At 36.3% G+C, this 16087-nt stretch overlaps 2 protein-coding genes across 16 annotated transcripts in view; both read left to right on the top strand.

Annotated features, from left to right (window-relative positions):
• The first annotated feature begins 312 nt into the window (after positions 1-312).
• rbm42 (RNA binding motif protein 42) lies at positions 313-8981 on the top strand. Of its 9 annotated transcripts, none has more exons than XM_081389511.1 (12): positions 1208-1399; positions 1641-1792; positions 1900-1967; positions 2088-2211; positions 2532-2598; positions 2686-2754; positions 3640-3806; positions 3915-4073; positions 5894-6031; positions 7403-7520; positions 7612-7806; positions 8469-8981. In XM_081389511.1, the coding sequence occupies exons 2-12, from the start codon at positions 1721-1723 to the stop codon at positions 8579-8581; spliced, it is 1290 nt and encodes a 429-aa protein (XP_081245637.1). In that variant the 5' UTR covers positions 1208-1399; positions 1641-1720; the 3' UTR covers positions 8582-8981. The 9 variants fall into 9 exon arrangements, with proteins under 9 accessions (XP_081245636.1, XP_081245641.1, XP_081245643.1 ...); XM_081389514.1 differs by having other exon boundaries at positions 1243-1395; positions 2532-2592; XM_081389513.1 differs by having other exon boundaries at positions 1252-1399; positions 2532-2592.
• A 224-nt stretch (positions 8982-9205) lies between these two features.
• Positions 9206-16087, top strand: part of arhgap33 (Rho GTPase activating protein 33) — a 61820-nt gene continuing 54938 nt past the window's right edge. For 3 of the 7 annotated variants that reach the window (XM_081389505.1, XM_081389502.1, XM_081389503.1), the window contains exon 1: positions 9206-9369. In XM_081389505.1, coding sequence (XP_081245631.1) covers positions 9351-9369 — 19 coding nt within the window. In that variant the 5' untranslated portion in view covers positions 9206-9350. Of the gene's footprint in view, positions 9370-10584; positions 10978-16087 lie in introns of those variants that run through there. The other 4 variants (XM_081389506.1, XM_081389508.1, XM_081389507.1 and 1 more) reach the window with 3 other exon arrangements.

The following is a 16087-nucleotide window of genomic DNA, read 5'->3' on the forward strand; positions in this document are numbered from 1 at the left end:
ACCTGTCAACCCTCCCGTTTTTCCCGGGATTCTCCCGTATTTTACATTGCTTTCCCGCTATCATCCCGTTTAAATAATTTCCCGTATTTCTCCCGTATTTTTAATCTTTCTATAATTTCTTTTAAAAAAATCCCAAAGGGCGCAAACCAGTTAAGCGGAAATCCCGCCCTGCAGCTAATTTCATTGGTTAAGGTTACAATGACGGGTAGGTTTAGGGGTCAGTGTTTGGTGTAGGCAATCAGTACTGTGATTCACATGACCAATAAAATCTTTAGAATCGGCTGCAGGGCGGGATTTCCACTGAAGTAGTTTGGGGGAAAAAATCGCGCAAAGAACAGCAGCATCCGAGGATGGGTGAACATGAGAGAGATGGCATTAACACACGCAATTATGTCAAAATGTCCGTTTTGTCGAGTATCCTCATAAGAACAGTCTGAGCAGTCTATTAGTTAAAAAAAAAAAAAGTCGTAAATGAAAGTAAAGAGTTGTGAGAGAATGAGACGCGTGTGAGATCCGTCAGCGGCTGTTTTTAAAGAGACAGTAGCCAATAAAGCCAGTCAGTAAAGTTAATCAAAGAACAAAGGTTAAGGTAACAGAGAAAAGCACTCACTGCTCTTGACTAAAGATCTTTTTTTACTTTAATAAGGATTAATCTATGTACAATTTAAATTGTATGCAGTGCAAACTGTTTGATAACTTCAATTTCTGTATATTTTTCCTACCTGTTAGACAAATATTTAAAATATACTGTTTTATGTTTTTCTACATTAATTTGGAGATTAATTGTGAAATTATTACATTATAAAATGTAAGTTTTTTAATGGCAATTAATCGTGATTAATTAATGTAGTTAATTGTTGCAATTGATAAAAATAAAGAAAGAAACATGAATAAGTCCTATGTTTATTTTAATTGAATAGTATGTATGTATTTATTTATGTTAATATCTGCGCAATTAATGTCTATTTAGCCTGCCTCTAACAACCCCCCCCCCCCCCCCCCCGCGTTCAGATTTCCCGTATTTTGGTATCCAAATGTTGACAGGTATGCCTTATTCATTTCTCAAGATGTTCATCATTTAAACCCGAACAGTGAACTTAACTAAATTAAATTAGCTAAATTTCAATCAAATATTACTAAAAGATCAATATGCGAAGAGAAGTTTTAGTATGTAATCTCTTATTGTTATGGGAGTTGGAGCGATTTCGGACACAGCCATGATCTCATTTTCCTGCGCGCTGCGCCGAGGAAGGACCGATTGACTTGTGACGTAATTCCTCTGCGCCCAGACAAGCGGTGTCGTTGAGGAAAACAAATGATCCAGATCCGTTCATCTGTTGTATCATTTTATTCCTACATATTGACTTGAATTTCTACATAAGGGCGGATTTCACGGCGAGTATGTATTTAGTTGAGAATAGTTGACTTCAGCGGAGCTTTAAATGAAGTTTAATACAGTTTGGAGCTATAACTTAAAACATTTGGAATCTGAACATTATTGCTCAAACAATTACTAATTATTAATCGATTCAAACAATATTCTGCTGTATTCCTGTAAATTGGACAGCTAAGCGCAGTTTACCACAGATGCTTCTATTTATTCATGCTTCTTAAACTCTCTTATGTATTATCTTTACAAGAGATGCTGCACTGGTTGTGTCTCAAAACTTAGTGAGCTGCCTAGTTCGACTTTTTAGGGCGTGCAGCATGTTTGGAGTGCATGGGTTTGCATCTTTGTAAGCATCATAGCAGTTTGCAGAATTTTTGGGCATCAAAGGTGCAGTGGAAAAAGGTTTGTGATCCAAAAAATGCTAGACAGGCAGCTTGCTGTGTTTTGAGACACGACTATAATTTATTGATTTATTTACTGAGTTTTTTTTTTTTTTTTTTTTTTTGCAGAAGGCGCTCAGTATGGCGTTAAAATCTGGAGAAGAGCGCCTGAAGGAGATGGAGGCAGAGATGGCGCTGTGAGTTTTTCCACATTTCACTCATGTTCAGTTGTTCCAGCTGTTTATGTGTGTGTTTGGAGTGTGTAGAATAGAGCATTTCTGACTTCATGTATGCTGATGTTGTTGCTTCTCCTGTAGGTTTGAGCAGGAGGTGTTGGGAGGACCTGTGGCACCTACAGTGGTTGAAGCTGTTCCAGTCGCTCTGGCAATGCCAGCCGTACCCATTATCAGGCCCATTATCGGCACAAACACCTACAGACAGGTATTAATTACTGATAACTAAAAAAAACCCTAATATTTTACATTGTATATTTTTGTATGCTGGGGTGAGTGGGGTCCAAAAGACTAATTGTGGAAATGCTTTTGCATAATTGTTTTTTTTCTTCTGATTTTCTAATTTATTTAATTACAAATTACTTTATTACACTTTCTTATAATAAGTGAAACATGTAATTAAAAAATAAGACATTCATATATATATATATATATATATATTTTTTTTTTTAGTTAGTTATTTGTTTCCTAAAAACATTCATCAATTTTTCTAACTAATGTTTCTTCTTCTTTTTGTTTGTTTGTTAGGTCCAGCAGAGTTTGGATGCAAGAGCTGCCACTTTAGTTGGTCCGCCGCCTACATTTGTTGGTCCTGGTACAACTATTTCACACTCTTATTATACAGTTTAAGTAAAAGTCATATATTGAAAGCAACTGACAATCATCTGATATTTATTTGTAGCTATGCCGGCAGTAGCGCCTCCTCCAATGATGCGTCCAGCATTTGTACCGCATGTCTTACAGAGACCAGGTAATCAGGATTCCCATTGTTGTGTGTGTGTATTTATATTCGCAGGGGCTTGAGCATATATATATATATATATATATATATATATATATATATATATATATATATATAAAATGTACAGTATATACATGCAAATATTTCTTAAATATATACAGTACACACACATATATTATGTAAAAACAAACCTTTATTTTGGATGCGATTAATCGTTGCCCAGCACTAATATATATATATATATATATATATATATATATATATATATATATATATATATATATATATATATATATATATATATATATATATATATATATATATAAAAGGCTGGGGGGCAATATGGACAAAAAAAATCATATCTCAGTATTTTACGATATATGCAAAATGGAAATATTTGCATGACTTTCTTACATTTAGAGATGGAGAATATACCTGTGAAATCTAAGTTATGCACTGAGGAAAACATCTCAAACACATTAAACAGCGCAAGTATCTATCTTTCAGCACATGTATCTGTCACAGCATCTGACAGGGCAAGCCTCTTTAAACAATACGCGTAAACTATATCTTACGAGTATTTAAAAAAAAAAAAAGTAACATCTCTCATGTTTAGGGAAAATTGGACAATCCACTTTCCCCACAGCATCTTACTCTTGTCTGCTATTTTTCAGATATGCTCTTAAAATCCAAATACTGTATATATCGATATAAATAGTATTGCCTCATCCTATATAGTTTATAAAAATATATCATTATATTGTGCAAACTTGATATACCATCCAACTAAATATATGTATGTATGTATGTATGTATATGTTTCTATTTACAGAACATTATAGAGGCTAAAATATAATGATGCATATTTTAAATATCTTAATGTATTTTTTCCAGTGGGTCAGAGAATGCCACTAATGCGTGGTCCACCTCCTCAGGGCATGATCGCACCTCCTCTTCCCAGACCTCCACCTCCTCCACCCATGATGATGGCTCCACCTATGCCAGGACCTCCTCAGCCCTCCATGGGTCCAGTTGGACCACCCATGGGGCCCATGCCACCAGTGGGTATTTTCTGAATTGTAATCAGCTGTCAGGGTATTTTTAAGGTTACTTTGTGCTTTCAAAATTGAGACGTCAGTATCACAAATGTTTTTCTAAATGAATGGCAGGTTGGAAACATGAACCCTATGCCTCCGGCACCACCGCGGCCCATGAGTCAAGCCCCTGCGAAGATCACTCCCAGTGTTATACAGGCGGCCCCCACTGTTTACACAGCACCCCCTGCCCCGAAGAGAATCGACTTCAAGAGCCAGAAACAAGCACGCATGGTAAAGTATCAACACACACTTGACTGTCCTGTTTCACAAAAAGTCCATATGCTTGCTTCACTGATTTGCTTTCACTGATTTGAAGTTCGGTGCTGACATTTTATATAGATCACACTCACAAGGTGTAATTTAAAAATATACAGTATACCCTCTATTAAAAAGGTCCATGACCTGCAGTAAATCATTTTATCCCTTAAAACTCAACTTTGACAATCAAAATGACATATTGAAAGGTTTTTTCTTGTGAAAATAATTTCTTCATGCCTTAAATTGAATGCTTGAATGAAACTGTACACCCTTGCTTCATTTAGTATGGAACTATGAAATTAGCCTCCACACAATCAATCGCACCAGCTCGGACTACCTGATCCACTCGGTCAGCTGTAGTAAACACAATGGCAATTGGAAATATTGGTGTAATTCAGCCATACATGTTTAAACTAGAAACTGAATCAGAAGAAGAAGAGGAAGCACGAATTATACAAACTAACCTCCCTCAATCAAAAGCAAGAGCACCCTCAGTTGATATAATTACTGTAATAATGTAATTTTGATTAAACGGATTTGGTTGACGCTCCAGTGCGTATTTGTTTACACTCTGGAGAACATAAAATGTTTCTCTTTACTACGTTTCTGTTGTGGTGAGCAATGTAGCCAATCACATATTTATTAATATCTTGAACGCAGTGACCAATCAGGAGTGTTTTTGTTCAGTGCTGCTGACTTTGACGTAGTGTAGACATGAGGTAAATAAGAGATTCATTGTGCAGTGTAGACAATTTTATTGATTATAATGGAACTGTGAGATTGCGAACTGAGAGATTGCTTTCTAGGTTAAATATAATCCATTCAGAATTTGAATAAAAGTCGCAACACAACGGTAATTGATATGATTCTAATGTTACACAAACCATGTTCCCGTTCACATGTCAGAGTCAGATAGCTGTCCTTTAAAAAAATCAGCATCCTTAGAAATAATGATAGGAAAAGCCCCGTCTTGCACATCGAAGGGGTTTGGTTACATATTTGTGACGGTAGGAATTAGGGGCGATTTCAAACCACGTTTTTGAGACTGACTGGTTCACTGCAGTTCTAAGGAGAAAATACTCTGTAATGGTGTTGACTGATGAATATGTGCATGATTTGTTTAAAAAGCATATTAAAAACACCACACAGACATATAAACAACATTAAAAACTTGTTTTTCACCACAGGTGGATTTTTATTAATTTTTCATTATTTTCCCATGCCTGGAAAGCACTATTTTAAGATTCATTGGTATTTCCAGGGTTTCCACGACTTCCGTAACCCTGTTATTAGCAATATATGCTTAAATAATATAACAATCAATGATACAATTGGTATTTATCAGTAATAGCTAGTATTAAATGTGGTTAATAATAAACCGTGACAGGCTGAAAAGTATTTATGATTTAGTATAAATAATTAAGTACAAAAATTACTAAATTAGTACATAACATTTGTTGCCAGTCACCATTACTTTAACAACTTGCTTTTTTTGTTTTTAGTAAAAACTTTACTTTACTTTACATTTTAATGCAACTGTAAAACTAGTTCTATGTATAGATTTAAGCCACATTCAAAAGGGATTCAACTGAATCCATATGAGAAACATTACATATTCTAGTGATATAACATGTGATAAAACAAGCTCCATTCTTCCTTTCTCTTTCTGCATGTGTCTTGTACCCACGCTCATGGAAAATTTGGGAATTGCATGAAAGGTTTACAAATTGTGGTTTCCATGCCTGGATAAGCAATGGAAATTCATGATGAAATAATGATGCTCGTTTTCTCAGGAGGAGTTGTCAGCATTGGTGGCGGAGCAGCAGGCCGCAGTCAAGGCCGCTGGGCTTCTGGAATTAAAGAAGGAGGTGGTCCCCGATGACAGCAAGATCGGGCCGAGCAAGCCAGAGCCTGAGCCTACACATGTGGAGGTTTAATATTAATCTAATAAATTTGCTCAGGACATATTACACTTACTGTGGTTGGACAAAAGTCCTTGTGGCTAGAAGGATTTTTAGACGTTCCGCTTCAAGAACTGTGTCCATGACACTATGTGATGCTGCTAAAGGAAAATGTTCCTACAAGAGGCTCCAGATATTAATGTTTAATTAAATATTTAATATTTTCTTTATATTTTTTTTTTTTTTTTTTTAGTATAGAGCCCCACAAATGACATGTGGACCAAAAAAAAAAAAAAAAAAAAAAAAAAATATATATATATATATATATATATATATATATATATATATATATATATATATATATATATATATATATATATATATATATATATATATATATTGTGGCCATGAATTAAGAATTTTGTTCCCATGGTTTAGTAAATCGTAGCCATGTTAAATGAATTAATTCCCTCATTTTGAACTAAAATAAGGGAACAAATTATTATAATGTGGCCATGATTTAGTAAATCGAGGGAATTAATTATTATAACGTGCATTATTTACTTAAAACGAGGGAACAAATTAGTAAAACATGCTGAATAGGAAGTCGTAGGAATGAATTGTTAATTCATGGCCAAAATATGCTTATTTTTTTCCCACTTCATGTGCGTGGCTCTATGGAAGCTTGTTTCTGGCTCAGAATAAAACATTTTAAAAGATAATTGCGATTTAAAAAAAAAATATATATATGTATTTTTTTTATCTCACAATTGCGAGTTTACATTCTGACTTTATTTCTCAGAATTGCGTGTTATAAAGTCAGAATTACAAGAAATTGACTTTCTGACTTTGTAACATGCAATTCTGACTTTATTTCTTGCAATTCTGACTTTATACCACGCAATTTCGACTTTATAATACGCAATTCTGACTTTCAATTCAGAATTGTGAGATATAAACTTGCAATTGTGAGTTATAAAGTCAAATTCTAAGGCAAAAAAAGACTGACTTTCTTCCTGCAAATTTATATCTCTCAATTCTGACTTTATAATAAGCAATTGCGACTTTATATCACGAAATTCTGACTATAACTCGAGATAAAATCTGAGATAAAAAGTCAGAATTGTGAGATGAAAAAAATCGCAATTACCTTTTCTATTTTTTATTCTGTGGCGGAAACAAGCTTTCGTTGGGCTCTGTATTTTAGCACTTTAACTTAGACTTATTTATTGTGTTTTTCATCTAATATTTATATTTAGTTTTATTTCAGCTTTATATCAATTAACAAACATAATTTCTAATAGTTTTGTGTAACACTGGACAAAGAAAAGAAACGGTTAGTGTAAAGGAATTCTTGATATGAATATTGTTCTAATTATTTCTTGTTTTACATGTGCCTAGCCTGCTGATACCAGCACAGAAGACAAGAAGAAAGGGAAACAGGAAAAGCAGAAGAAATGTATCCGGGTGGCAGCTGGTGTCACATGGGAGGACACCAGCCTATTAGAGTGGGAAACAGGTGTGTGAACTAGACAATACAACCTTCTTTTTTTTACTTTTCTTTTTAAAGAAGCCAAAACATATAATCTATGTCGTTCTTGTCTTCTCAGATGATTTCCGGATATTTTGTGGAGATCTGGGGAATGAGGTGAACGATGACATTCTGGCGAGAGCGTTTAGCCGTTATCCATCCTTCCTGAAGGCAAAGGTTGTTCGAGACAAACGCACTGGGAAAACAAAGGGTTACGGCTTCGTGAGTTTTAAAGATCCCAATGATTATGTGCGCGCCATGAGAGAAATGAACGGTGAGTTAATAACGATAGTATAATGCATAATAATTAAATTTGCATATACATTAGGCTACTGTTCAGAATTGTGGGGTCATATTTTCCTAGTATTATAGTTAAGACATTTATAATGTTACTAAACATGCTTCTCTTTTAAACTTTGTTCATCAAAGAATCCTGGGGGAAATTTTTTTTATCATGGTTTCCACAAAAATATGAAGCTGCGCAACTGTTTTCAACATTGATAATAACAAGAAATGTTTCTTGAGAAGCAAATCAGCATTTTAGAATGATTTCTGAAGGATCATGTGACACTGAAGACTGGAGTAATGATGCTAAAAATTCAGCTTTGCATCACAGGGATAAATTATACATTAAAATATATTCGCATAGAAAAGTTATTTGAAATTGTATTGTTTTTACTGTATTTTTTTTTAAATCAAATAAAAGCAGTCTTGGTAAGCATAAGAGACTTTAAAAAAATGTTACCACCCCCAAATTGTTTTTAACATTTAATTTGACAACAAAATATAGAATGCAAAAACAATGAGCAAACACCAAATTAGCTTCACTAAACCCATTTTAAATGATCTCCAGGACAGTTTATTTTTGAGAAAGTCTGATGTGTATCCAGCACGTCTGGAAGTGGGAAATTCACACTCTCTTGTCTTTGTCTTTAGGGAGGTATGTGGGCAGCAGACCCATCAAACTGAGAAAGAGTTCATGGAAGGACCGCAATCTGGAAGTTGTGCGTAAGAAACAGAAGGAGAAAAAGAAGTTGGGACTGAGATAATCCATCTATACTGAAACTGTGGACTTGATTTGTGTGATCCAGGACGAGTAGGAGTCAGTCACACTCCTCCATTAGTTGCAAACAAACGACTGTCAACTTCCCATATGGCCCTTATTACTAATAAATCTACATTTATTTCCATGTGTATTATCACACACTGACCTCTCCCTCTCTCACTGCATGCTGTAAAAATCTTTCACTTGTCCAGAATGCTTCAAGAGAGATTTTTAAACGTATGAAGTGTGGTTATGAAACTGGTTTGGATATTGGTTTTGTTTTCTTCCTCCCCCCACCCAGCGGTTACATTTGTTGGTATACCAGATGGATGTTTGAAGTAATATGTGTTAAAAAAGAAAAATGCAAATCTTTTCAATAAACTCTGGAATTTCTTTAGTTTCAATTCTGACCTGTTTGTTAAATCTTGAATGCCTCAACTGATGATTCTGAAAGCAACCACCAGATGGCTCCCCAAAGTTATGAAGGATGCATTATTCTTTGAACCTCTTGTAAACTTTAATACACACAATAATAATTATAATGTAAAGACTTGATGATAAAATTACCATCTCTTCATTTTTTGGGGCAAAGCTCTCATGGTCACTGTTGATAGGAAACCAAAAGGATTTCTCTCTAACCACAAACGCCCACTTGCATGTGTTTCTAAAAGACTCATTTCCTAAAGCTGATGTGAAAAAAGCAGAAATGGCTCATGCATCAATCTGTCTGACAAACAACTGAGAATACACACACATCACAACACCAGGAGAAAATGCACCGTAGAGCCACAAGTGAGTTTTTAACTCTTAATCAAAATTAGGACAGCTCTTCAGTTTAAATTGAACGATGTCTGATTGTTCTCAGGAGCCTGTTTACTAATGTACTTGTTCTGTTTGTACTCTCTCTCTTTATGCGTTCACATGAATAGGTCTGTTTATTTATAAAAAGTCATTTCCTTGTCTATCTGTTAACATTTCATATTTGGTTGTGTAGTTTCTCTTTTCACCAATTCATGTTGAGATGGTTTTACAGACATTGTTTGTGCATCCTTCGGATTTGCTCCTTCAAATAAAGTGATGTGTTATATAAAAGCTCAAAATATATGTAATTAAAAATCTTCCTTTCTTAAAAGTTCTGTGGTAGGCTACAATGGTATCAGATGTTAATGTCATGGTACTGAAAAGTTGGCATGTTAATGTTCTACAGTTTTCTTTCCCCCCATGAAAACCAGTGATTATATTAATACTGTGGTAAGTAGGCTACATGTCATGTTGGAATATATCAGAGGATGGTATATGTCATAGTACTTTTTGTGAGAGGTGGTACATGTTCAAAAACAATATCATTGTACTCAGAAACGCCTGAGTACTGAAGTATGTGAATTTTGATATATATATGCTATACAATATTGATTACCATATCTATGCACTATGGTAGCCCATATGGTATTCCAATGTACTTCAAAGAATAGCGTATTATTTGAATAGTAGTGACTGATTACCACATTTATGTAGGCTACTGTGGTATTTTATGGTAGGCTATTTATTTATTTTTAAATACCAAGCTACTTAAAAGAAAACCATGGTACTATCATCTTACATGTCCGTGTTTGCCATAACAACATCTACCACAAAAGGGGGTCTCGGTAAATTCTTGCCTTCATTATTTTGTTAATTCTACTGGATGACGATTGCGCGCCTCCGCCCATTGATCAGCGGCGCGCTCCAGGCTTCCTTTTGTCCAACGGGCCACCTCAGTGGGACATTCCATTTTGGAAAAGAGGGGAGTACAGCTTGGTTGTCTTTCCTAAAGTTTTACTTTATACAACAATACAGCGCTGCTATCACACCCGGCGTAGACAGCTACATTAGATTCTAAATATTTTGTAATGCAACTATATAGATCGTAAAAAAGACCCTCGGTCGCGTTTGGGTAAAGCGAGGGCACCCGTAAGTTGTTTTGGGAGCGGCGAAGAACCCCTCAGTTCTCCTAGCGAGCAGTGAGATGAGATGGGCGGGAGAACACGCGGGGACGATGCTGCTGTTCCGGGGAATTTGATCGATTTGAGTATCCTGTCTGAGCAAATTGTTTTTGGCTGTCACAGTAGTGACACTATGTGTCTGTACGGGATTTGTGGAGTTGTGTGAGGACGCGCAGGACATATTTTCCTTCTCCTATTCCTCCTTCGGCTGTTTATTTGGGGTTCTCCACTCTAACGTCTCTCAGTCTCTGGCGTCCGGTGGTGTTTTTGCGCGATCCAGGTCATTAACACACTATTGCGAAATAAAACCAGGATGTAAGGAAAAGCGTTGATGTGGGAAGAAACTTTGGAAACGCATCCTGATCCAAACACGGAGCCCTGCTGGTCCCTGCCGCCTAAGCTGGAGATAGGGATGGTGGTAAGTTCTATTTCTGTATTAAAACCTTCACAATCAACCTCAGTGTTTATTGGTTTTCCACAACAGGCCATTTCAATCGCCTCCACTTTCCCTCACTGATGGAGTTCGTTGTACAGATCCAGTTGTTGCCATTAGTTACAAGATCAGCATCAGCAACACACTGCATCTGACAAACTGCTATTGTCCCTCATCTGATGTTGCTAGAAAGTGGTTCACTGTTTTTTGTGGGGTTTGAGCCCCTCCCTGTTAACCATTCCCACCCAGCCAGCCCAGCACTATTCCACGGGGAGTACAGTTTCTTTACTGGGTATAATTTCATTTATCTGCCGTTGTGATGTGCTAATCATCAGTAACTGTTTCAGTATGCATATGATTCATCTTTTGTTTAGCATCATCAAAGAGACCATCCTGATCTAACAAAGACATGTCCTGAAACTCCTTGTCCCCTCTTGAATATTCCTGGTGGCAGGATACATGCATTTAGTCATTGAGTCGTCTAGACTAATATTATAGATCTGATTACTGTTTGCTCAGGGGTTTGTTTAAAAGCAGTGGACCTACCGGTTCTTCTGTAGACAAACTAAATCACAAACACACTCCGTTTGTTCATGCATAGCCTATGGCTTGACTTCTTGGGAAAGCACTGGCCTGTAATGCTTACTCAGTCAACATTGGCTAAGACTAGTCATCGGTGGAAATGAAATAACGTGTAGCTAAAAGTCTTTGTACATCACCACAAAGAGTTGCAAAAGCCTTAGGGAAATTCTATGATTTCGACATGTTAAAAAAGGTGGGATGATAACATTCACTAGGGGTATGTATACACAACAACAGTATAGGCCTACTGAAAACGTAAACGTTTTTCTTTGCGTTTTTCGCGTAACAATGTTGTTAAAATGAACCCCGATCTGTGAAAACGCTGTATTATTCATGCCAGGCCAGTAGTTGGCGATGTCACCTCGTTAAGAAACACTGTCGTCTATAGACTGAACATGTAATACGCATGGCTGTCACCATTTTCACAAATTTGAGTTTTTGGTAGTTTACACAGAGACGATAATGAAAAACTTGCACTTTGAAACCCGTTTTCAAAAGTTTGAGTTTTCAGGCCCCCAAAACGCTGTGGTCGTGTAAATGAACGGCCAAAACACATACAGAACAGAAGTTTTCTGTTTGTAGTGGAAAGCAGTGTTGTGTAAATGGCCCTAAACCACCAACTAACCAAATTTGTTAGTTGTGTCTTTTAGCTGTGGAGTTTCTTCTTTTGCCTGAATCTATTGGCTTAAACTGTTAGTTTTTCATCTATACATTTTGTCAGTTTACTCTCTCTCTCTCTCTCATGTATTTTCAAACCATTATGACTTTCTTTCTGCTGTCGAACACCAAAGGAGAAGAATATTTAAAGAAAACAATGGAAGTGCATGGGGATCAGTGACTGTCAAGCAATCCATACAAAAGGTCACAAGTCATAAGACTAAAACATTCAGACAAAATTTTAAAATCTTGCTTGACATGCTTTCATTGCATGGCAAAAGTAGCTTGGACATTCACAGAAGAAATTAACAGAAGGAAAGTCTTACTGAAAGATGCAAGGATGAGCAAAGGATGACAACATTTTTATTTTTAGGTGCACTGTTTATTTAAAGGCACAGTAAGTAATTTCTGAGAAACGCTGTTGAAAATTAAAATCAACACCTAAACAAACAGTATTGCAAATATTTGCAATAAGTGGATTGGACTGATCCACAGAGCACCAAAAATCTTTTGTAGCCAATCGGCAATGGGGGCATATGATGGGGCGGAGAGATCGTTAGCAAGATGGACATTTGCAGAAAGATTGTAAAAAGAGAGATGGCTGAGGTATTACCAAAGAGGGAATGGTCAGAGGAATATAATTGGAAGAAGAAGTGTTACGATCAGAAAAGAGCTAGGACTACACGTGTTAAATATTGGAAAAGCTTGCAGTGCTGAAAAGACGTGAGAGAGCGGGAAGGCCTGAAAACGAATACTGAGGTTGCTATGTTTCTATTCGATACGTGAGTAACATTGGTTTTTGCTTTTTACAGAACCAAGTTGTTGTGTGCTGTTGTTGATGGTTCACCCATACTTGCGCGAGCGGTCTGATGCGCCAGCTCTAGTGGTTCCTGTGTTGCATAGCATGCTCATTATTTTGGGAGCGGAGCAATGAAGGGAGTTTATTTGTTTGGGTGTCGATTTCAAATATCAACATTGTTTCTCAGAAATCGCTTAATGCAACTTTATGTAGCTGTCTAAGTTTTAAGTAGAGCTAGGTGAAAAAAACGTTAACGTTAATTATCGGCGCGATATAATTTTCCTCGGTAAAATGAAAACAAGATAATGATGACAACTAATTTTTGTGGCCATATCGCCCAGCCCTAGTTTTAAGTCCATAGAAGTTAATTCCTCTGTTGATTTGATATCAGTGTTTTGTTAAGGTTGGGATTAATAGGCATGGTCAGATCTGTAAACAGCATACAGAGAAAACTCATGACTTGAGCGAGTGAGACACTGGGTGTGATGAGGCAGTTGGCGATCAAGGTGTTTAATTACCGCCACAGCATCCTGGTCTGGTGGAGAGTGTGTGTGGGAACTTGGCAGTGTGTCCATGGACGTTCATGTCTGCAAGATTTACGATGGATATTTGGGAGACAGAAAGACATTATTTTTCATTCTTGTGACTGCATTGATTGGATTTTCTTGACACTGGCAATCGTTTGGCAGCGAGTGCAGTGGAAATCAATACAGTTTGACTCTAATGTGGGATAAAGTTCCTCCTTAATGTTAAATTTCTAGGTAAAGCTTGGCACAGCCCATATGTAGACCATCTTGAAGACCAGGCACAATTTAGCCTACTCGTTAATATTTAAAGAGCATAGGCTTTATTCCAGAATACATTTACTTTATGTAGGCTAATCGACGAATGCTTAGATATTAAATTAAGGTTTCCAGTGCAAGCTTAAGAGGAATAGTTCACTCAAAAATTACAATTGATGTTATTTATTCTTGTGTTTGGAAGTTTGGAATCTTTACACAACCCTTTTTCATATTATAAAAGGCTCGAACTATTGCACTTGAGTCATATAGACTAAGTTTATATTGTTTTTGGAGCTTGGCAACTTGTCACTATGAAGTGTTGGTGTATAGAAAAAAAGCTGCATTTAATGTATTCAAACATTTTAATTAAGAAATAAAGAAAATATAACTGCTTTTAGGTTTGGAACAAGTAAATATAAAATATTAATGGAGTAAATTTTAAAGGTATTAGCCTATATAATAATAGTTAACCCAAAAATGGAAATTTTGTTGTTCCAAACCTGTATGACTTTCTTTTTCTGTAGAATATAAAAGAAGATATTTTGGGTAACCAGACAGTGGACGGCAACCATTGACTTCCATAGTAGGAAAAAAAATTACTATGGAAGTCAATGGCTACCGTCCACTATCTGGTTACCAACATTCTTCAAAATATCTTCTTTTGTGTTCAACAGAAGAAAGAAACTCATACAGAATATTCGTAGATGACCTGTCAACACTGTTATGTGATGTTTATATATCTGAGTAAAAAAAAACCTTTGATCTTTCAATGGCAAAAGCCCATTTGAAACCACAAAGGAAGGATGCAAATTAAAAGGAGCCCATCAATATGCAAATACAGCCCCACACGGAGACATGAATAGAGCATCACATGCTCATAACCTCAGAGAACATGCTGTTTGCACCAGAGACAGCTGTGTTACGCAACCTGCGCCTCCATCCTTCACTGTAACTTGGGCTGCTGCAATTACATAAAGATCTCATGTATGTTAAAGAGAGAGGGCTGAGAGAAAGGGAATAATGCCCGCCAATCTTCATTTCCATCATTATCTCATCCGTTTCCTGTTTACCATTCGAGTCGTGTGTCTCTCAGACACGTCCCCCAACTGCTCTTTTCTCCTTGGATGAAAAGGTTGCACATCTATCTCGTGCATTCTGTGTTTGCAGTTGCATCGCTTGGATAACATATTGAGGTTTTATATGAAGGTTCATTTAGAGATTCACTCACAATTTGCTGTTGTATTGGTGGTAAATGATAGGGGTGTAACAATATATCGCAATACAAAAATGCAACATGTATTGTGGATAGTGACTATATGTATTGTGTATAGTTCACCCAAAATGAAAATTACTGTGTTGAGACAAAATTCAAGTTTACAGAGTTTCAGTGTCAGTACTACATTAAACTACTATATATAATGTATTATGTATAATAATACGATGGGGTAATATTTGTGGGTCCTGATGCCAAATGTCTTATGTTACCTGTAAAAAGTGGCCTACATTGTTTTAAATATATCTAGCCAGTGACAGAGTGCAAGCATGAATATTTTTATTGTCCAATGCATTGGGTTACCAGCACCAAGTCCAAGCCTATTCATTTACACCCACAACCAAATTTAGCATTTTATTCAACAGTACATTTTTTGTTAACCTTTTATCATATGTTTTGGCGTAATTGCAATAATATCGTATCGAATCGTGACATGAGGGTATTGTATTGTTACACCCCTAGTAGATGATGTACACGTGTAGAGCTGGTGCTAAGGAGATGGTTATGTGGTTTAATCTTCAGGAAAAGTGAAAGATTCCTTTGTTTTAGATGTTGACGTCTTAAATTTACTCACCCTCATGTTACTCCAAACCCATATGATTTTCTATCTTCTGTGAAACAAAACAGGTTAGTCAGTATGTTTATGCATGTTTTTCCATGCAACAGAAGTACTAGCCAAGTTTCATCCAGTTTTTGAGTTCTGTTATCACCAAAGTGAAAATGTTTGTGAAATTTGTTATCTCCAGTCCAGTCTGTTTCCATCCAATTGGCTTGATAAAATGGTGTGCACAATGAAGTCCAAATTGTCGTCTAGGTTTTGGTGTATCGCAAAAGAAATCTGACATTGTTGAAGTTTTACTCTGGACTGGAACAACAAAAACTGATTTCGTTCTGATTTTCTATTTTGCCTGGCTAAACATTTTGTTCTTTTTTTGTCCTTTGAATTGTTTGTAATTCTTGCAAGAAAAGCTGCCTCAAAATCACTTGACTCATTGCGTGATG

Source organism: Scardinius erythrophthalmus (genome assembly GCF_964197995.2).
Source record: "Scardinius erythrophthalmus genome assembly, chromosome: 16".
Classification (NCBI taxonomy): domain Eukaryota; kingdom Metazoa; phylum Chordata; class Actinopteri; order Cypriniformes; family Leuciscidae; genus Scardinius; species Scardinius erythrophthalmus.